Source organism: Canis lupus, chromosome 4 (genome assembly GCF_011100685.1).
Source record: "Canis lupus familiaris isolate Mischka breed German Shepherd chromosome 4, alternate assembly UU_Cfam_GSD_1.0, whole genome shotgun sequence".
In the NCBI taxonomy this organism is placed as follows: domain Eukaryota; kingdom Metazoa; phylum Chordata; class Mammalia; order Carnivora; family Canidae; genus Canis; species Canis lupus.
Window position 1 is genome coordinate 26,038,719 of NC_049225.1, and position 22,755 is coordinate 26,061,473.

General features: G+C 48.2%; 1 protein-coding gene and 2 long non-coding RNA genes across 7 annotated transcripts in view; 2 read left to right on the plus strand and 1 right to left on the minus strand.

Annotated features, from left to right (window-relative positions):
* Positions 1-3,051: 3,051 nt before the first annotated feature.
* The window catches only part of DUSP29 (dual specificity phosphatase 29), a 32,593-nt gene continuing 12,889 nt past the window's right edge, over positions 3,052-22,755 (minus strand). For 3 of the 4 annotated variants that reach the window (XM_038534435.1, XM_038534438.1, XM_038534437.1), the window contains exons 3-4: positions 11,804-12,024; positions 3,052-3,658 (exon numbers count right to left, since the gene is read on the minus strand). In XM_038534435.1, coding sequence (XP_038390363.1) covers positions 3,417-3,658; positions 11,804-12,024 — 463 coding nt within the window. In that variant the 3' untranslated portion in view covers positions 3,052-3,416. Of the gene's footprint in view, positions 3,659-10,485; positions 11,399-11,803; positions 12,025-22,755 lie in introns of those variants that run through there. The other variant, XM_038534436.1, reaches the window with a different exon arrangement.
* LOC111095495 lies at positions 5,632-10,293 on the plus strand. Its single transcript, XR_005357976.1, has 3 exons — positions 5,632-5,928; positions 7,117-7,318; positions 9,721-10,293. It is a non-coding gene; the product is annotated as an uncharacterized LOC111095495 (long non-coding RNA).
* On the plus strand, positions 11,774-21,175 carry LOC111095493. Of its 2 annotated transcripts, XR_005357974.1 has the most exons (4): positions 11,792-11,871; positions 18,118-18,217; positions 19,930-20,037; positions 20,722-21,175. It is a non-coding gene; the product is annotated as an uncharacterized LOC111095493 (long non-coding RNA). The 2 variants fall into 2 exon arrangements; XR_005357975.1 differs by lacking the exon at positions 18,118-18,217 and having other exon boundaries at positions 11,774-11,871.

Here is a 22,755-nt window from a genome sequence, read left to right on the forward strand (position 1 = left end):
CTGTGTCACAGGCTTCCAAATGACAGCAGGGGAGCCAGGGACAGGACCTCCTCTGCCAGCCCCCATCTCAGGCATTCATGGGTAGAACAGAAAGGCTCTGGGGAGAGAAACTGCTGATCTGAGGTGGCCTCAGAACACCCCGCACATTCTTTACTTACCCATCCTCACTAGAGAAAGCAATTCCAACCTAAACGTGATGCCAAGGATCCTGGAAAACAGGAACTTGGATTTGTTAGGACTGAAATGGGGTCATTGTTAGGTTGAGATTCATTAACAAGCCATGTTTTTTAAGCCCAGTAATGTGTTCTTCCCTTTACCTTCTAAGAGTCTCAAGTGGTCATCAGCTGTCGATCATAACTTTTGAATAGTTCGAGTGGTGCCTCCCCAGGTGTGAAGGCATTGGCCTTCCTTGCCGACATTCTATTTTAGAAATAATAATATTGTTACCAGGCTCTCATAAACAGCCCTTTCTCGGGATCCACACGCCCACCCTGTGCAGGAGATGGAGCAGTTGTCTCCAGCGTACAGAGGAGATTGGGCTCAAAGAAGCTAACTTGATTGCTCAAACTCGCTCGGCTAAAATTTGTGAGCTGGAACAAACTCTGTTCTCCAAATGGCAGCTCTTCCTACAACACTTGACTCTGAGAAGGCCCTAAGTTGTCATCGCTCTGATTCAAAGGCTTAGCTAGCAAATCCATGATGCTCTAGGAACTGGTAAGTACTATACGAGTACAGTTTACTTGGTTGGGGCAAGCCAGCATTGTCTCCAACGGTCTACAGTCAAAACTCAAGAGTACCAGTACTGTTAGGTGGGGAAGCAGTACCTTCAACCTCTCTGCGTCCAGGTGCCCATAGTTCCACACTCCTGGCTTTCCTTCTGCCTGTCTCTGCTCCTGGATTTCCCCCTGCCACCCAGGCCCAGCTCTAAACATTGATGTTGAAGTGCTCAGGCCTGGTGCTCCTTCTCCTCATCTCACCCAGTACTATGGGGAGCCAAACATCACTAATGTACACATAACACCTAGAATTATGTCTGCAGTTGTGAACACTCCTCTAAGCTCCCTCTAGATTCAAGGTCAAGTGACATGGGACACCTTTTGTATGTCTTACAGACCTGATAAAATGTCATCTCCAGCCCTCTCCCACATTTCTACCCTAGTCAACCCGGTCTCCATATCCAAGCAAGAAACTGAATCATCTAGATCAAACGAGAATGCTCCCTCCCCTTTGGAAAGTGTGATCCGTCAAGTTTCAGCTCACCCCATCTCCTCAGAGAGGTCTTGACGGCCCAGTCCGCAACTGTTGTCCACCTCAGTACCTGTTTCCCTCATTGCACTTGATTACAACCTGCCGTTTTGTTTTTGCTTTTTGGCATGTGGTAGGTTCTTGGTGAATACTTGACCAAACAATTTACCTCTGAAGACTTGAAATGTTTTTGCAAAAATTTCTGTTCCTACTTTCTTCTCCCTCTGGCTCCCAGGAGCCATCTTGAAGAGATCAGTACTCTGCTTCTGCCATCCTCAGTAGGACTCACAGCCGCACAAAGGGGTGGGAGCATATAGAAGGGCATAGAGAAGCTCAAGAGATTACCAGCATTACATCCTTCCTACATAATGGACTCATCTAAATGTAAGTATTTATTATTATGTAGTAAATATAATATGTGTAAAATATATTTCATTAACGTGGAAATATTAATTTCTCTCTGGATGTGGGAGATAAATGAGTTTTGAGTGGGTTATTGGGATCCTGTAAGCACTTCTGTGATCTTAGAGCCCCTTTTGGTCTGTATCTCTTTCCCAGGAGCCTGAGAATAGCTCTCCTCACACTCCAATCTGAGTCGTCACGAGGACCTGACTTCTCTTGGGCTAAGATGACTCAGAGCAGTCCCAGGAAGCCCGGTGCAGCCACAGGGGCCCAGGCCACAAGTCCTCCCCGCCCCCGGTACGAAATCAGGGCAGCCCACCTAAAGTCACAGAGTAGCTTTACAAAGCTGCTGAGCCCCTGGACACTATCTTCCCTCCATGAAGAACTTCATGTGGTTTCCTGCTGCAAACGACAACCAAATTGGACATTGGGCCCCTTTTCATATTTTTCCCACAGGCCTTTGCTTTCTCCAGGCAGTTTTGGTTCCTGGTCCTTAATCCCGGGCATCTCCATCAGCACCTCTCTTTGGGTCCTGTCTAGTTTAGGGCTCCTGGTTCCAGAAGCCATCTACCTGCTTGTTGCCACCTGCTTTTATCTTCTCCAGACTGAAAGTCACACAGGGGCGCCTGGGCGACTCAGTAGGTTCAGCGTCTGCCTTCAGATCCGGCCATGATCTCAGCAGTCTGGGATCGAGCTCCGCATTGGGCTCCCTGCTACTCCCTCCGCCCTCTGCCCCTCGCCCTGTTTGTACTATCTCCCTCTCTCTCTCTCTCTCTCAAATAAGTAAATAAAATCTTTTTTTTTAATAGCTTAAAAAAAAAAAGAATGAAAAATCACACCAAGCCTGGCTTAGCTCTCAGGGGACGGGGAGAGTCCACACCCCAGCTCACCTGCCCTGCTCTCCCATTAAACAGCAAACACTTTCCGGTGTGACTGAAAACAAGCCTGTGCTGCTTTGACTAGAATCCAAAGGAAAGGAGCTTCTTCAAGTAGTAGCCTCCTCCTTTTTTCCAAAATTCTAAAGTCAAGCACGCTTGTCTGCAATTCCCTGAACTTCTCCGGGTCGAGGCAACTCTGGAGAAGATCCTGAAGAGGCCTGGCTCCTGAGGAGGGTGGAAGCACACACGGCAGGGGCCTCTGCACAGGGACTCAGGACCCCCACCCCCAGCCCTAATAAAGGGCCTCGCAGGGAGCAGCGTCTGTGGCTGGTGACCCGTGCCTGGCGATTCCGTGGAAAGGAGGATGCGGGAGCTGCTAAGGAAGTACGGATGCTCCCGAGAGGGGACCCACTAATAAGCTGTGCAAACTCTCCTCTAAAACAGCTCCCCAGGGTGCTATTCTGCGAGGCTAGAAAAAAAAAAAAAAAAAAAAAAACTTGTATTTTAAAATTATTTTTTAAGAATATAACTTTCAGACAAAGCCAGCACATTTAATCACAGCACAATGCCTACACATTTTCCAATCCTTTTCTGCTTCCATCTTACCAGATTTAAAAAAAAAAAAAAAAAAGATAAAAAAATACAGGCGCCTTTGTGCAGAACTGTGTGCTCATCTGTAACCAATTCTGCTGAGTGACTGCTCCATTCTGCTGTGAAGCCAAGTGCTCATCCGGAAGGCAGCCTTGAATCCTCCCTGTTCATCAGCACACACCTGGAGGTTTAAGATGGGAGGAAGTCAAGCTTTGGTTTCACCCTCCCAAGCCACAGGGCAGGGCTCTTTGGGACTTCTTTCTCCGTTCCCGAGTGTCTCTGCGTGCCCTGCAAGAGGCCCTACGGCTCCTCATCAGCCTTCTCACTGTTGTCACTGTGCTCGGCCTGTCGCCTCTGTTGCACCAGCTGCTTGTCCAGTTCCCGGAGCTGCTTCAGAAAGCCCCGGTTGGGTAGGACACAGCGGTTCTTGGCCACTTGTTGAATGGCATCCACCAGGGTCATGTTCTTGTGAATCATCAGGTAGGCCAGGACCAAGGTCGCTGACCGGCTGCGGCCCATGACACAGTGAACCAGGATCTTACCTGAAATGCAGTAGGGAGAAGAGGCACCAAGCTATACTAGTCATCATTGCATTCTTCACCACCATGCACTCTTGGGGGTGGAGACGAATGGCAATTTCCCTTAAGATTATCCTTGATGAAGCAGTAAACATCATTTTTATCAAATTTCAGCCTTTGGTTGCACATCTACTTAATACTCTTTGTGTTGAAATAGTACATACATACATACAAAGCACTTTGGCCAACTACCAACGTAAGATGGTTATCTCAAGAAAAAAACACATGGGAGATTGAGTTGCAAGCTGAATTAGCCACTGTTTCATGGAAACACTGTTTTTAGCTAAAAGAACAAATGACAGAAAAACCATAATAATTCACACGTGGATACTTGACAGACTTTGTCTCAAAAATGAACAAAGTAAGCCTCTCATTTCAAAGAAAACAACCAATGGCATTCATTGCCAGTAATAAAATGCAAGCTTTTGAGCAAAAATTAGAATTTTTGAAAACTCATATCTATTACTTTGAGGTGGACAGTTTCCCCATACTTCTAGATTTTTTTTTCATACTTCTAGATTTTTAAGATTGGTGGTGATATTAACAAATGTGTCCTTTTGATAATGTACAGTGAAAAGTGTCAACATTTGGAAGATCTACATAACTTAGGAACAAATATTTTCCAAATGACCAATGTGGGATATTACAAAATCATGCATGGATTAAAAAAATCATTCAGGGATCCCTGGGTGGCGTAGCGGTTTGGCGCCTGCCTTTGGCCCAGGGCGCGATCCTGGAGACCCGGGATCGAATCCCACGTCGGGCTCCCGGTGCATGGAGTCTGCTTCTCCCTCTGCCTGTGTCTCTGCCTCTATCTCTCTCTCTGTGACTATCATGAATAAATAAATAAAATCTTTAAAAAAAAAAATCATTCAAAGTGCCAGGCACCCCAACAGAGTATGTCTGAAGTTTATTGATATGGTTTTAGATTCCAGATCGCAGCTCGCCTTTAAAAAACTATTACTTGTAAAGTTTTGGTGTAGTATTAAAGAAGAATATTCACAATTATCTGAAATGGCTGTTAAAATATCCCTCCCTAAAAAACAAAAATAAAAATATCCCTCCCTTCTCCAACTATATACCTGAATGAGGCTGGATTTTCTTCATATACGTCAACCAAAACAACATATCGCAACAGATCAAATGCAGAAGCTGATATGAGAATCCAGCTGAATTCTAATAAGCCTCACATTGAAGAGATTTGAGACAAAGAAAAAAAAAAAAGCAAAATAATGCCCCTCTTCTCCCTAGCTTTATTTTATAAAATAGAATTTTTCATCAAAGCATGCTATTATTTTAACATGTGATGGGTTTTTAAGTTTTAAATATCCTTAAGTTTTTCAGCTTTTATTTCTTGTAGGGTAAATATGGATAGATATAACCTACACAAACCAAAGCTCTTTGAAGACTTCAATACTTTTTAAGAGTGTCAAAGGGTTCTGAGACTAACAAATTTGAGAACCAGAGATCTTGAAAAATCTCTACAAACAAAAAACTCCCTTTGGACTCTACCATAGGTAGCGTCACCTGGGCCCAGCTGAGAAGCACGATGCGAAGCAGCTTGTGCATCCTTCATGTCTGCATTTGGTGACGCCCTGGAGCCCCACAGTACACCAATGTGCTTTATCTCATTTTATCCTTAACAGAACCTTCAAGCTTCATTATCATCATCCCTCCTTTATGGATGGGAAACGGGCTCCAAGTGGTGAAATGTCATACCAGAGGTCGTCCATAAAGCAAGTGCCATCAACAGAAATACTTTATTTAATTTTTTTTTTTTTAAGATTTTATTTATTCATAGAGGCGCAGAGAGAGAGAGGCAGAGACAGAAGCAGGCACCATGCAGAGAGCCTGACGTGGGACTCGATCCCGGGTCTCCAGGATCACGCCCTGGGCTGCAGGCGGCGCTAAACCGCTGTGCCACCGGGGCTGCCCCAGAAATACTTTAAAGCAACTTGTTGAGGCCCTCTGTGTACTGGCCACTGGCCTCTGTGCTCTGCAGACAGAGAAAGTGGTAAGATTAAGCTCTCGGCGTGTCCCCACCACTGCCATCCCAGTGGTTGTCCTCTCCTGTCGTCGTGGGATGGCTCAGCTGGGGACGAGATGGCTGGGGCCGCTTGCGCTGTGTGACTCGTGACCCCAGGGACGCCTCTATTCCTGCGTCTCGGGCCTGAGGCTGGAAGGATGACCACAAGGACTCACGGACATCAGAGGGCTCGGGGAACACCGGCAGGGTGCGAGAACAGCTTGCTAAAGAACGTTTCTGAGTGGATATGGCTCCCCCGTGTCCCTCCACCTCCAGCCCCTGCCCTGGGCCCGGGGATGGCGCCCCGGGCGGTGGTGACGGTCAGCAGCCCAGGCAGCGAGAGAAACCCAGGAGGCCCGAGCTCCGGGCACAGGGATCCCCTCTTGCCTGCCCCTGCCCCGGAGGCCTGCGCCCCTCGCGCAGCAGCAAGGATCCACTCCGGCCTCCCCACACGCACGGCTGGCTCAGAGCGGCGCTTCCCAAGGAGCTCTTCATCTTACCCCCATTGGGTTCCCGGAGCCTGACAGCGGACCGGGCTGCCCCCGGCCACCCGCCCCTGGCTGGGCCGCCTTCTCGGCGCGCCTCGGCCTCAAGGGAGGCGAGAAGCGGCCGCGGCCTGGGGGGGACGCGCTCTGGCCCCGAACGTGCCTCCGGCCTTCCCATCCCCGCAGACTGTTCCGGAGGCCGCCGGGCCCCTCGCCAGCTCTGCTGATAACTAAAGCGTTTCTTCCTCTCCTGGCCAAAAGGGTAATTCTTTCTGTCATGACTAAACGCTCGAAACAGACGAAAGCTGTAGTTCATTAAGTCTTCGGGGAGCCTGAAGTCTGTTAAGCGGGAGGAGGGGAGATGAAGGCCAGAGGGAGCCGGAGGGGCTCGGCCGCCAGCCCTTGAGCGTGGTGGGTGCCCCCGGACGGGCCCTGGCTCGGCCCACCCCAGGGACTCGGGGAGGCTCCCTGTGTGACCCCAGCCGGGCCGGGGCCTGAGCGCTGGCAGCCGCGTCCCCCTGCGTTGGCCCTTCTAGGCCGATGCCTTGGGCCCAAGCCAGACGCCCAACCGCTGAGCCACCCCGGGGGCCCCTCAGTTCTTTCCTAATCTGTTCATTTTCTTAAAAGGAATGCTGTTTGCAGCCACTCAATTGACTTGATGGCACACTGATAAGTCTCAGTCTATGTTTCAAAAATGGTGATTTCAGTGAGACCGTTGCCCTTAGCCTTTACCAAAAGGCGAACTCCCACAATCTCATAAAGAAGACCCGTATCCAGAATCTCTGCTGCTCCCCAGTTGCATATTGGGCTGCGTGCCCCCAGCAAGCACAACGTGCAGTTCGCAGCTGACGCGTCCAGAGCCTCACCTCACCCCCATAGCTTCCACGCGCATTTTCCATATTTCACCGCAGGCCGATCGGCACGTCGCGCTGATGAGGTCGATGGAATCATCATCCTTGCGGAGGGGAGGTGTGAAGAGGTGGGCTGTCCAAGTTGCCCAGCTGGCAAGTGACCGAACCGTGATGCCAGCCCGGGCCACCCGATGCCAGACTCAGAGCTCGGACATGCCGCGTGGCTCCCAGGTGTGTGGACAGCAGACAGAAGTTCCACCAGGTAACACGAACTTCTACTACATGCAGCACATGCTGATATTTTCAAGTCTTCTCTGTTTTCCTTTTTCTACGGTTTTATTTATTTCTTCATGAGACCCAGAGAGGGAGAGGCAGAGACACAGGCAGGGGAGCCCGATGAGGGACTCGATCCTGGGACCCAGGGTCACGACCTGAGCCGAAGCCAGACACCCAACTGCCGAGCCACCCAGGTGCCCCTCAATTCTTTTCTAATCTGTTCATTTTCTTAAAAGGAATGCTGTTTGCAGCCACTCAATTGATTTGATGGCACACTGATAAGTCTCAGTCTATGTTTCAAAAATGGTGATTTCAGTGAAACAGTTCCCCTTAGCCTTTACCAGAAGGTGAACTCCCACAATCTTATAAAGAAGACCCGTATCCAGAAGCTCTGCTGCTCCCCAATTGCATATTATCGCTGGTGACCAAAAGATAGGCCCCTGTCACTCAAATCAGATATACAGGCCAAGCCTGTTAACCCATCAACCCTACCACCACCCACCCTCAACTCAACCCCGCCCCTGCCAGGTGCATACTCTCACAAGCGACCTCCTTCCTTGGTTTTGGGGGTCACTCTTTGCCTGTCTCTCCCTCACCTAACCTTCATCAGCAGCGTGCAAAGGCAGAGTTCCTACTTCTCCCAAAACAGCTCTGGGTATGTTGGAAGTGGTGAGAAAAAGGGGTGCATGTTGTATTTTGAACTGCTAGGGGCAGGACTGTGTGTGCTGCAGTGAGGTGGGGGACCCCTTAAAATACCCTGAGAATCTGGTCTGGTGAAAGCTTAGAAGTACCAGAGAACCAAGCTCCTGCTCAAAAGCAGACTTCATTTATTTATTCATACCTGCTTTATCCATAATAGATTTTAAGGTGGCTTCAAAAGCAGGCTATGGACCGTTTAAGAAAAAGAAAGAAAGAACAAAAGGAGAGCGGTGATACTAAAAATCTGATCTTTAGAGCCTCACAGTATCTGCCCTGGGATTTCTTAAATTAAAACCACACTGCTTTCACCTCTGAGGATGCCATGCCAGGAGCACTTAAGGCCATCCAAATGGGGTTTCCGTGGCAGTATTTTGTCAGTACTTCTTTCTCTGCTGAAGAATGACACGTTCAGTTGCTTCAGATCTTATAACCAGCTGGAGTGCCTGACCTTTCCTGATTTTTGGTGACCTCTTATACAGTAAAGTCACCGGATGCTCAAAAAAAAGGGCAAAGGACTCTTCTGGGAGGCCTGAGTGACAGAAGGAATTCCTGCTGGCCTCTGATTAGCTCTGTGACCTGGGCACATCACTTGCCTTCTCTGGGCCTCTGTTTCCCCAGCTCTCAGGCTGGGACACTGGACTAGATTATTTCTGAGACTTTTCAAGAGTGACTAGAGTTGCCTGGGGAGTCCTTTCGGAAGAGATGGGTCAGGGTAGGATAGGGGTAGGAGTGGGTCCCTCGGGGCTCACTACAGGCCACAGGAACAGCTCTAACAGCACCACAAGGAAGGCTTTCCAGCAAGAGTAAACAAGACTGGATGTGAGGGGCAGCAGTGGGAAAGAGCGTACACTTGGCTGGAACTAGCCAAGGAAAGAACAGGAAAGACGAGAGGGGAGAGAGATGCCTTGCCTTAGGGCCAGACTGTCCATCAACACCTCTTACATCAAGAGTATAATAAGAAACATATGAGGGAGCCTGGCTCTAATATGCTGTAGTAGCGTCCCCTGGATTTCCAGTGAGTGACTAGACATCATGTGTCCACTGCGTGTGTGCATGTGGCATGAAGGCTGAGCACATGCCAACCCCACTGGATGGAGTCTGTGGCCATGCCATCGCTGGACCAATGAGTATTTTATTTTGTTACTCTGACTACTCAGCATAGGTGACAAACTGACAGCCATTGGGCTTCTTCTGTTTGGCCTTTGCAGCATTTTAAGACATGTTCAGTGTGTTGCCAGCACTTAAAAATTAGGCAATTTCACATTAAAATCCAGGATTGAAGACTTTTCCTGAAAAATCAGCTCTACATCTGCACTGATTCTCACAAGACACATGTTGGCTGAGACTGAGTAGCAGCTGCCCCCTTGGAGAGTATAGGGGGCTCTTGACTTGGCTATAGGCACTCCCCACCCACACCCCATGCCTTCCCCACAGCCCACTTCATTTGTTTACATTCCCCGCCAGGTTCTGCAGGGTTTGCATTTGATTTGAGCCCCAGACTTGTGGATATTCAAGTGCAAAGGGCATTGAGAAGGGACCCCAGCCTCCTCCCTGGCAATGGGGTCCTATCCTGCTCCCCTTCCCCCAGCCAACTGTCTGGTCCCACACCCCTGCCCACCGATTCTATCCCCTGCACGTTCTCTGGCCTGGGCATATACTTTTCTCCCTTCACCCTTTCTTCTTTTCTAGGTGCTTTTGAACACATGGTCTAATAGTCAGGACATCTCCATATCGCTGTTCTGTGATCTGGCCAGTCCTAAACATGACTGGAGAGCCCCCATTCTTTCCCATTTCAGCAGAGAGGGGAAAGACGCTAAAATGGTGTGCCAGGAACTGGAAACAAGCTGTCATGGGAGTCTATTGTGCGAGTTCAAAGTTGGAATGTCTTTTTTCCTTTTTTTTTTTTTTCCTCTTTTCGGATTGGAAACTTTATTATGATGATGCACACATGCTAGTGTGGTTATGTGTTTCATGGTGCATGACCTCTCTTTATCAAACACATCTGAGAACCCGCTGTGCACCAGGTTCTGTGCTAAGTGCTCCATGTGGGTTGCCGCTGATCCTCATTATAACCTTTCAAGGTAAATATTTTCATCACTAGATGGAGAAAGCAAGGCTTAGAGAAATCACATTGTTAGTAAGTTATATGGCGTGAATTTGAACCCCGCCCTGTCTTCTCCAAAGCCTGCCAGACCCCTTCCATTAAGAGAAAGTTTGAAGATACAGTAATGGCGAAAGAGTACATTAAACAGAAACTGAAGGACTGGGTTGTTGCAGCTTTGTGTTTTTTTCTTGTCAAATACGTTTTCAGTTAACTTCAAATAATCTGAGGAGAATTTTTCCTCATGTTGATGAGTCTGAGTCCCATTGCTTTTTGATACTGCTAAGAAACCCATAATGTGCATAAATGCAAGAGATGGTCCATAAATAACCTCATAAAAGCATGACTTTGAAATGAGGCATCCCCTAATATAAGCACTTTGGTTCTGTGAGGTTTTTTTTTTTTTTTTCTTTTCATTGTGACATTGCTTTCTGAACCAAAATAATGACAAATTGTTGGTGCCTAGCTGTGGGGCCAGCTGGCTCAGGGACTCAGGCCATGGAGGGATGGCCATCAAGGTCTGGGACTCGACTTATGCCCAGCTACAGCCCGCAAGTTCCTGAGGCAGGTGGGTCAGCCAATCACTGAGCCTCCTAATCCCAGCCTCTTGTGGCAAGAAAGGCTTTCAGTAACTGGACACACTGAATTGTGCAATGACCCCAGAAAGGGGTATGACACATGGGCCTAAAGTCAGAGCACAGATTAGGGAGTTGAAGTTCCTCTGGAAGTTTCCTCTATGAAATGCCCCTGAAACACCCCCTTGCAGCAATAACTGCACACTGTTTTACGCCAATGCAGACCTAAGCCATGCCCTTCTCTCCAAAAGAGCCTTGTAGCCTTTACCCAGATTAGACCAGCTAACACTGCATTTTGAGTGCAAGGACTAGCCCTGTGACTTTAAAAATGGATAATTAGCCTTGGGAAATTTGGACATCACAGATGCAAAACTCAGATTCTCAAATACAGTTCGCCGTTCAGAAGGCTAGGTTGTCAGCTTTCTCTAGGAGGCCTCACTAGACTGTGTGTATCTGGGGGCAGGGGTGGGTGCAGAGGCAGGGTTCGGGGAGGCCGCGGGCTCGGTTGGCTGGCGGGAGATTCCGAAGTCTCTCCATGGATTCCCAGTCAAGTCAGCTCCCTGAAGGTTTTCTGGCACTGAAGCCCCTAGCGGTTAGTCAGGTCTGGGCCCAGGCACAATTAGCGTCTGGGCTGCAGTCCCAGCTTTGAGGCCATCCAGACGGTCCTGCTGTTCGAGGATCGCTGATGAGCCTTAAGGAATTGGGATTCAGGCCAAAGGCCTTTCCCCTGAACCCTCCCGATCCCCACTCCCCACAGCGGCAGCCGGGGGCCCGGACCCCAGCAGCAGCGCGCTCTGTGTGGCTCCCAGCCTCCTGGGGCTCACGGTCCCAGCTCAGTCACACACACACCCAGCAGAACCAGCGGTGATGGTGCCCAGGTCCCGGCTCGCGCCAAGGTGAGGGGCGGGGCCAAGACGAGGGGCGGGGCCTCGCGGGCGGGGGCGGGGCCAAGACGAGGGGCGGGGCCTCGCGGGGCGGGGGCGGGGCCAGGGCGAGGGGCGGGGCCTCGCGGGGCGGGGGCGGGGCCTCGCGGGGCGGGGGCGGGGCCTCAGGCGGCTGCTTGGGGCTGAACTCCCAGGGGTGGCGGGTCTCTTACTGTGGTCGCGGCTGAGCGCGGCGTCGATGAAGGCGGCCGCCGGGTAGAAGAAGACGCTGAGGTCGAAGGTGGGCACGTCGTCGGCCTCCACGCCGTGGTATTCGATGGCCATGTCCCGGTAGTAGTCGGGCCCAGTGTCCACGTTCCAGCGGCCGTGGGCGGCGTTGAGCACGTGCGTGAAGCCCGCCTTCTGCAGCCCGTAGCGGTCCAGTGCGGTCGCCCTGGGCGGGGGAGGAGGTGGGGGGGGCGCTGGTTGGCCGGGCGCTGCCTTGGCCTGGATCTGGGGGGGACGCGGCGGCTGCCCTGCCCCGGGTTTGTTTCTTTCTCTCTTTCTTTCTTTCTTTCTTTCTTTCTTTCTTTCTTTCTTTCTTTCTTTCTTTCTTTCTTTCTTTCTTCTTTCTTTCTTTCTTTCTTTAGATTTTATTTATTTATTCATGAGAGACAGAAACACAGGACAGAGGGAGAAGACACAGGCAGAGGGAGGAGCAGGCTCCGTGCAGGGAGCCGGATGTGGGACTCGATCTTAGGTCTCCAGGATCACGCCCTGGGCTGCAGGCGGCCCTAAACCGCTGAGCCACCCGGGCTGCCCTCATCTCAGCTTTAAAGTAGGCCTCTCCTCTGAACTTTACAGATATTTATAGGGGTTGGGGGGTTGGGGCTCAAATGAATGCTTTAAGATGCCATTTCAGGGATCCCCAGGTGGCTCAGTGGTTTAGCACCTGCCTTTGGCCCAGAGCGGGATCCTGGAGTCCCGGGATCAAGTCCCGTGTCGGGCTCCCTGCACGGAGCCTGCTTCTCCCTCTGCCTGTGTCTCTGCCTCTCTCTCTCTCTCTCTCTCTCTCTCTCTCTCTATCATAAGTGAATAAATAAATAAATAAATAAGTAATCTTTAAGATGCCGTTTCAGTGCAAGGATTTGATGGAGATGGGCAAAATTCTTGACGTCGATGTTCACAGGGGTGGTGAACACCATGTAGAACCCCTTGCTTTGATGAGTGAATCCTTGCCTAGTTGGGCAAAGCATTTTTCTGAGGAGAGGTATTTGAGCTGTCTATTGTTTGAGTTGATGTCAGCAAGTGCCTGGAGCCAACAGTGAAGTTATTTTCCGATTTATAGCCTTATCTATCTAGGCAAGAATTTACAGGAACAAAGAATAAAGTCATGTTGAAGAAGGTGGCCTTGGAATATAGGGCAGAGGTAGGTTGTCAGAGGAAGCAGGAGTTATTTCTGTCCAGAGGGGCCAGGGGAGACTGGGGGAGGGCCCTTTGAGTTTGCCTTACTACAAATGTCAGCTCTTGGTGATGGAGGAGAAGAGGAAGGCAAGGGCAAGGAAATAGCACAACTCAAAGGGTGGAGGCTGGAGATAATGAGGGCCTTTCAGGAAACGTTTATTTCTTCCCATAATCAATCATTTATCACAAATAATGACTTAGAATCTAGTGTGTGCCAGGCACTGTCCTGGGTGCTGATGATGCCACAGTGAACAGGTCAGTCAAGGTCCCTTGGGAAGCATGGATTCTCACGGGGAGAGCAAATAAACACCAAACAAATAAACAAGATAATTTCAGATGGCAGTAAGAGCTGTGCTGAACAACTGTGGCCCTGCTTTAGGTAAGGTGGTCAGGGAAGGCCTTGCTGGGCGGTAGTATTTATGCTAAGACTGAGGGATGAGGAGCTAGCCAGAGGAAGAGTTGAAAGAAAAATGTTTCATCCAGGTCGAGGATACAGCAAGTGCTGAGAATGCAAACAAGTGTGGCTGTAGTGGCAAGGGGGGTAGTGGTACAAGGGCACATTGGAAAGGTAGGCAGGGGCCGGGTCATGGGAGGCCCTCTGGGCCCACAGGGGAGAGCTTGCATCTTACTGTAAGTGTGGTAGAAAGCCCAATGCTACAGAGGATTTTAAGGAAGGGATGAGCATTGTTTATTTTGTAAAATATCAGTCTGTAGATGTGTGGAGAGGGAGTGGAGCAGGGAAAAAATAGAAGCAGGGAGCTCTGTTGGAGGCTGTTGCAGTTGTACAGCCAAGAGAGGAAGCTGCTTGGAGCAGGTGGGGTCACAGCAGGGCTTGCTGATGGATTGCTCAGGGGGCAGGGAGGAGGAAGCTGGTTTGGGCCAGAGCATAGGGTGTGAGAGGAGAGGAAAGATCTGGAGAGGAAGTGTGGGGTTGGATCAGGAAAGTGCTTGGATCTGTATTTGGAGGGCTCAAGGACAGTTGTTTTGTTTTGTTTTTAAGATTTTATTTATTTATTCATGAGAGACACAGAGAGAGAGGCAGAGACACAGACAGAGGGAGAAGCAGGCTCCGTGCAGGGAGCCCGACGTGGGACTCGATCCCGGGTCTTCAGGATCATGCCCTGAGCCAAAGGCAGACGCTCAACCACTGAGCCACCCAGGCGTCCCTCAAGAACAGTTTTTGATAGTGTTTGAGGAGGGGTGATCCTAACTAGGTTTTAGGACACCATCACCCCTCAACAGCACAAAGACCAGTTCTACAGCTCAGGACAAAGATGACAAGGGTTCTGGAACCAGAATGATAAGAGGCCAGAAGTGGCATTGTGCTCCAGCTAAGGGCTCATCTCAAGGTCACTGGTAAAAGGATGTAGACAGAGGGACCATACTGAATGCCAACATTGATCAGTATCTTGGGCCAAAAGGAGCCTTGCAGTAGGAAACATATGCATGGCCCCTTGGCCAAGGGCCACATATCTGTCGCTGGTTTCCTGGTCATGAGAGGAGCCACGATGGAGTCCAGTGTTTGGGAAAGAGAGACCCAAACACAGGCATTGAGCTTTTAGAAACATTTGCAAACAGCGCATTGGAACTGAGCCATAGGATGGTGGAGAGTTCCACCAAGCCCCCCAGCTGGTCTTTGGTGCTGCCATCCTGACCATGGACTACATTCTGCTTTCAATATTTCTTCAGAAAGACCTGTTTTTCATTTCTCTTCTTGTCCCAAAGTATGTATACAACATTTTGCTTTTGGGACATAGATCTGCGCTCAATTAAAACCTCTGCTAATGCAGTCCATCTTGCTGAGTAGCAACCAACCTCACTTTGAGGTTGAGCTCAGTGGAAAAATTAAAATTAACTGCCCTTGACAGGAAGTTCTTACCCACCATAAAGACTGTTCTCTCTGAGTTCGGCCACTGGGTTTCAACATAATCAAATAGCAGTTTGAATACATAGCAATTTGCACTTTGCTGCTTTGGAGGTCACCAAGGATCAGGGATCTATGTGACAAGACTTGTTGCATGACACCTCCACATTCAGGCCACAGAGCTGGTTTTAACTATGTCTGAAGTAGAGAAAAGGGCTTCTGGAGAGGATCAGACCTGGTGGGTGTCTGAGGCCCATTGCAGGTTTTCGGGGTCTCTGTGGCTGCGTGAGCCAGGAAGGGGACGTGGTGTCCTTACACACCACTCTGGGGATTCCCCTAGCTTGATACTCAGACTCCAGCTGAGAGCTCAGAAGAGTGTCCATGGCAGCATGGGAATCTGCAAATAGAGCAAACTCTTCAAACTCTTGGTATACGGCTGCTGTGATGGAGGCAGTTCCCGACTGGCCCAAATGCCTGACTTAGCAGGTACTGGGAGTAGGGTAGGTTAGAGGGTGCTCCCTGACACTATATGGTTGTTCTCTTAAATGTCAGGGCCACCTGCTTAGGTGACGTGGGAAAGAGACTAAGAAATGTGCTTCTGCTGAGGAAAAAAGCTCAGGAGAAAAACAGACTTAGGAATTTACCCTCCAGAACCTAGATGATGCAGGAGCTTTAGTTTCTGGTTATTTAATTAAAAAAAAAATCCTGATGTAAACAAGTTGTTTATTTAAAGAATAATATGTCATCAAAATATGTCAGCTAATTATAAAAATAACACATGCTCAGTGCAGAATGTGAAAAACATATTCCCTCACGCACACGCACAAATCACCTGCATTTCTACCCCCTAGAGATAAAGTCTTTTTGCTTTTGGATATGAGATTCTCCAGTTGCTTTTCTATGCGTTGATTTATATATCTTATAGAGAGATTTGTTTTTGAGTACAATAGATGTTTGGGGCATGTGAGGGTTTTGAAGGCTTTGACATGGTGATATATTGTAAACACCTTCTTCTGTCAACCTACAGCCTTCAGCAGTGGTGTGCCTTTCCATTCTGTAGGGAAATCCTAATTTCATCTCGCCAAGCTTCTATTTTTGGACATTTGTCTTCTCTCTCCCCCTCTCGCTTTAACTCTAGCTCTATCTTTATCTCTCTCCAAAAGGGGGAGTGGTGGGTATTATAAGAAACACTATAAATGAACAACTTTGGGCAGCCCGGGTGGCTCAGCAGTTTACCGCCGCCTTTGGCCCAGGGCCTGATCCTGGAGACCCGGGATCAAGTCCCACGTCGTGCTCCTTGCATGGAGCCTGCTTCTCCCTCTGCCTGTGTCTCTGCCTCTCTCTGTGTGTCTCTCATGAATAAATAAAATCTTTAAAAAAAGAGAGAGAAAGATGTACAACGAAATGTTATCAGTGGCTATCCGTGGGTAAGGGGATTCTAGAGAAGTTTTCATTTGTAAATTTTGGTAACGAGCATGTCATATATTCATTTCATAAGCCAGTGAATGCCACGATTCTTACGGATGTTTCCTTAGTCCTCGGGAGACGCTGGCTACTCAAAGATGCAAGGTGGCCCCAGCATCTTTAACTCTTTAGAAACCTCTTTATCATCTGCCCCAGGGATGGAGGCTAAGAGGAGAAAGAGAGAACACCTGGAAGCCTGGAGCCCAGAAGTGATGTTGTGTTAATAACTAGACTAGGCCTTTTGTTCCCTGTGAAAGGAAGTGGTTGATGTTGCTGAAGCACCCCCCCACCCTTGAGAAGCTGCTGGAAGGGCCCAGCCTGGTCTCCCCGTGGACTCTGCCCACCACCAGGGCTCAGCTGTATCTAAGTCACCTCTGGTGCCTGGAGGTTCAGAATCCAGGTTTTCTAGTTTTTTCCATAAACATTCAGCATGTTAAACGGTGAACCGTGGCTGTGTTTTCACTGACTCCTGAAGCAGCCGTGGCCCACCCTGGAGAAGTGGGTCAAAGTGTTCACTCCGCTCGGTGCCTTAGGGCTGAATTAGTTCCTTCCTTTTGGAGGCGGGCAGAGGGGCAGCTGTCCAGGTGACAGGCCCTCCCACGGGCTGAGGGCCATCGCGGCTGGCTGATTTGCTTTCCCCTCACCTTCCAGCCTCCTTGACTACAGGCCAGCGTGGAGATGCCTCTGTTTTTGAGGCTCTTGGCCCAGTTGGGAAGAAAAAAGCAGAAAGGGCAAGAGAGCAAGACCCCTTGAAAGCGAGCTCAGGCGAGCAGGGCTGGCCACAGGGAGGAGTCAGGCTTCATGGGGAAGGGCAACTGGCTGTTGCTGGCCCCAAAAGCCAGATGGAGGTAACTGGAATCTTAAAAATGGAGAGCTGCTTAGTGGCCCTGCCACTCACGGGCCGAGCAGCCCAGCACCATGGGGTTGACTCACAGGGATGCTCCCCCTGGGAGGGAGAAGAGGGATTTCCCCATTTTCCTGCTTCAGCCAAGCCTACAGAAGGCCGTCCTGCCTGGGAATTTGCAATCACTTTGACAGTAGCCAGGATGTTTCCCCTCCTGCTGACTACAGGGGAAAAAAAAAAAAGAAAAAAGAAAAAAAAAAAAGATTTTGCTAAGCAAATGAAAGATGTGAATAAGATTAAAGGGAGAATATTTAAATTACAGAAACTTAGTGCTTTCAAGCATACTCGAGCACTTTTGAAGCACCCATTTAGGGGCTGCTGATTGATAAGAGGCGATGAATTATTCTTATCTCATCATTGACGCCAGCCCCTGGCTCTCTGGAGGGCAACACTTGGTTAACCTAATTTGAATCTAATTTGAATGACTTAAAAGTAATAAAACAAGTATGTGCTTGAACCTAATAAAGCCTAATTTATTTAATAGCACATTTCTTGAAGGATTTTATGTTAGAGCTGGAAGGGACCTTTGAAATCATCCCTTTGTTTTACAAATAAAGAAACTGAGTCCCAGAACAGTAAAATGTTTTGCCAAAGGCCACACATAATGCCCACTCAGCCCTGGGAGCTTGGACTCTGCCCTGAATCCCGTCTGAGGCCTTCTGTCTGCCCTGTGCTGACCCTGCAGTTCATGCTTGTGGGGATTGAGACCCCCTACCGAGCTATGGGAAGTGGCTGAGGGGAGGGTGGCTGTGCCTTGAGCCAGAATGATTTCCGGGTGAGAATGTCTGATACATGGCTGGTGGGCCTGGCCCAGGCCCTGCCAGTGACCCATCACACTCCATACCAACCAGATCTCCCTCCTGTCTGTGGCTTCTTCTCACCGGTGCCATCAACTCTGCCCTCCCCAGGCTGTAAGCAATGAGGACTTAGAGGCAGCTGGCACTACACCTGGTGAGTCCCCTTGGGATAAGCTGAGCTTGAGAAGATGCTTTAGCCGTTCTGAAATGCCCAGGCCCATAGGGTTTTGGTGTGGCACTGCCTCCCTAGGCTGTAGGCTGCCTGGGTTCTGGAAGGCCAGGACGGTATCTGTGGAAGCAATGGGTGTGTGAGCCCGAGAAAGCCCATGAGGAGGGACCTTCCTTCCCACCTGACCTTGGGTTCATGATAGAGTCTCATGGGAGAAATTCGACCAAGGGTGGATTCCGTCTCAAGGCTGCCCTTACTTTGGCACAGAAGGACCCTTAACGGCAAAGCACAATGACTGTTCCTTACTTATGGAGTAAGTAACTCTCACCCTGGGAGTTGAGTTTCGAGAACCTGTTTGATCCGTAGTAGTTCACACTTACCGGACGTGCCATGCACTGTGCTAAGTGGCATATGTATTAACTCACTGGGTCCACCTCTTGTAGGTAAAGCAATAGCATGAGTGACTTGCCCAAGGCCACATGGGGAGCAGTATTTGACGGGCACTGTGGCTTCGGAGCAGATGCTCAGCCTCTGCCTCTCTCCACAAAGAAGCCCTTGAGGGGAGAGGAGGGAGGAAAAGTGAGCTGCTTCTTTGGGCTACGTCTAGTCTCCAGGCTTCACCAGTCTAGGCCAGGGGTTCCCCAAGACATCCATCCTCACTCTTGGATCCCGACCACCCTAACTTCCAGAGCCTTGATACTTGCCTTTCGAAAATCCTAGGTGCTTTTAAGGAAAGGAAAAATTCAACCGAAATGCAACCATCAAATTAAAACTGAGGCTTTGTGCACGAGGAGCCAGCTGTGAGCTTTTTGCTGCTGCTTTGGGCAACACCTACAAAGAGACCAAGAAGCACAGACAGCCTCGCCTGCTCTCAGCAGGGTTATAACCTCCGTGTGGTTGCATTGGCAGTGGAATTAATTTCCCTTTCAATAAGCATTTGGGAATCTCATTACCCTTGTAAGTGGGTGTCTAGAAGGGACCCTGAGCAGAGATGAAGACAAGCACCATGCCAGGCCGGCTTTAGCCCCCTGTCCCTGCTGAGCACACAGGTCATACACTGACTGTGGAGCTTGCCTAGACTGTGCATGTGTGTGTTTGTTTTGGGGCTTGACCAGGGAGAGCTGGAATGAATTGAAAGGGCAGGGACATTTTCTTGATTGAAGGAAGCAAGATTGTGGTCGGATGTCAAGGAGGCAAGCGTACCTTACTGCATCACACCCTGTGGTCTGGCACTCTATTAACTAGGATTTGTCTGTCCTGTTCAGACACTTGGTGGCCTCCTGAAGAGAGTCCCTTGGCTAGCATTCGGTCTTCCACAAGCTGGCCCTGACCTACCTCCTCACGCTTCTTTCTAAGTAACAATAATGATAATATTTGTATTTGTCTATACGAAATGTTCTTACATTCCATATTTCTTTGAATCGTCTTAGGAATCGTTTTTAGGAATGAGGACACAGGCCCAAGAAGTAAAAGGGCCTGCCCAGAGCCACTACACCTGGAGTAGACTGTGGCTGTGGTAGATTGTATGTTACCATTTGGAATAGTTGGTGCCCCTCCCCAGGGACAGGTTACACTTTCCTGCCCTAATAACATGAAGGTTTGGCTTGGACTTGCAATGTCCATTGAAATGTGGGCATAAGTGGCATGTGTCACTTTTGAGTCCGCTTGTGATTCTCCATGTCCCTTCTCTCTGCCAGGAGACTAACAGAGTCCCAGATGGGGGCTGCTCTGTCAGCCTGGATCCTGAGTCCGAGAGGGACATTGATGTGGAGCAGAGATAGAACTGGCCCGCTACGGATGTTCACGTGAGTAAGAATAAGAACTAACCCACTGCTGTGGTAGGCCACTGAGGTGCTAGGGCCACCTGTGACTGCAGCACAGCTAAATCCGAGCTGACCGTGTGGTGGTCAAACGTGGATTAGTTCTAGATCCCCTGAGAGTGGACCTCAACCATATTTATCCCTTGCATTCCAAACAGACCATCCTGCTTATTCTCACCTCCATTCATGTCTTCATCCTGCTACCTCTGGCCAGAACTTTGTTCAAGTCCTACCCATCTTCCAGAGTCATGCTCAGAATTCACCTCTTCTGTGACACTTTCTCAGAATCATCACAGTACCAAATACTCAGTAGCATCGCACTCTCTTTGTTTTAATCCATCTCATCTTCACCCCATGAAATAAGCCCTATCTTTGTTGCCGAATAAGGTGAAGAAAGGTAAAATAAATTGTCTAAGATCATACAACTGGTGATTGGTAGAGCCAAGACTCAAACCCCACACTCCTTCCACTCTATTCCCCATTCTCCTTCCATTCCCTGTTACATTTCTACACATCTCTTCTCCTGAGCTGTAAAGGGCTTCTTTATCTGATTGATCACATTTTCTTGATCTGAGTTTAGGTATAAATTCTGCCTCTTACTGGTGGTATGACTTCGAGCTGGTCACTTAATTTCTCTGAGCCTCAATTTCCTCTTTGTATCCCCCACAGCACCTAGAAAGGTACCCAGTAAATACTGACTGACTGAGCAGTTGGATGAACTCTTGGAGCCCTCATTTGCCCATTTGTAAAATGAGAGTAATAATGGAACCTCCTTCATAGGGTTGCCTAGCACAGGGCATGGCACTGGGTAAGATGTATGCAATACAATGTAGTTGTTGTCATTATTATTATTATTATTATTATTATTATTATTATTATTATTTATTAGCTATAAGGAATGTAAACACAATATATACAGAGAAAGAAACCTTACTTCTCGCTATGGGGATTAAGGAAAGCTAGCTTCACGACAGAAGTGATTTGAGTGGTCTTTGTAGCACACATAGCCTCTGGACACAGAGCTGACTGAAGGGCAGGGCATTTTAGGCAAAGGGGACAGCATAGATAAAGACACAGAGACAGGGGATCCCTGGGTGGCTCAGCAGTTTGGCACCTGCCTTCAGCCCAGGGCATGATCCTGGAAACCCAGGATCGAGTCCCACCAGGCTCCCTGCATGCTCCCTGCATGCTCCTTCCCTCCCTCCCTCCCTCCCTCCTTCCCTCCCTCCCTGCTTCTCCCTCTGCCCCTGTCTCTGCCTCTCTCTCTCTCTGTCTCTCATGAATAAATAAATAAAATCTTTAAAAAATACAAGGCACAGAGACAGTGTAAGTCTTAAAATCTTAATTCCTCTTCCTCCAGTTTTACCATTGTTAGGGTCATATCTAAGGAAATAATCCTACATATGAAAAGATATGCATAAATATGTCCACTGCAGTATTTATAAAAGCTAGAACAGGGCAGGCCCGGTGGCTCAGCGGTTTAGTGCCGCCTTCAGCCTAGGGCATGATCCTGGAGACCTGGGATAAGAGTCCCGCGTCGGGCTCCTTGCATGGAGACTGTTTCTCCCTCTGCCTGTGTCTCTGCCTCTCTCTGTGTGTGTCTCTCATGAATAAATAAATAAATTTTAAAAAGCGAGAACATAGAAATAACTGATAAGTCTAACAATAGGGGAGTGGTTAAATAAATGACCTTATATCCACTTGGTATATTATTATCTGATAGGTAGTATTATAATTAAATGGATGAAAAGTAATAAGGGAAAAGTTTATGAACGATGCTATGTGGGAAATGATAAAATGAATAATCAATGTGGTTACAACTATATAAAAGCAAATCATAAACCAAAATATTATAAATAAATAAATACCGCAGAAAGTCTAGGAGGAAATATTAGTAGAAGTGGCTTCAGAGTAATGGGGTTTGGTGATTGCTCTCAGAGATTTAACTTTTCTTCCTTTTATTGATCTTATTACTAGAGCTAACCTTTATTGAGCACTCACCATATACTAGGCACTGCACTAATATATTACATACAGTATCTCACTTAATCCATATAACCCAATGAGTTAAAATTCTCTACTTGTAGAGAACCTAAGACTTCTATATTTATACAATAAGCATGTATTACTTGTATAATAGGAAAATCATATATTTACTGTATTTATGTAATATTTTATAATTATAAGAGATTCAGATTCCCCCCTTCCTTTTTTTTTTTTTTTTTTTTTGCTACTTCAGGGATAAAATACACATTGTTCTGTGTATTTCTCTATGTACCTCTTTATGTACTGATATTTTAATAAATTACATTTCTTAAAATGATAGTAGGGTCAAAGTATATGTGTACCTTTTTTAAATTTTGAACTCATTTTAGAATTACAGAAAAGTCACAAAAATAACATAGAGATTATTTGGCAATAAAAAAGAATAAAATACTAGTACATGGTACAACTTGGATGAACCTTGAAAACATTAGGATAAGTGAAAGAAGCCAGACACAAAAATCATATATTATGATTCCATTTATATGAAATGCCCAGAATAAGTAAATCTATATAAACAGAAAGCAGATGGGTGGTTGCATGGATACAAAGATGAGGACTGGAGAATTTTGAGGTGGTTTCCTTTTGAGGTGATATAAATCCTTTCAAATGAGTGGCGCTGGGGCGCTGGTTGCACAACTTTGTAAATGTAAGATGGCC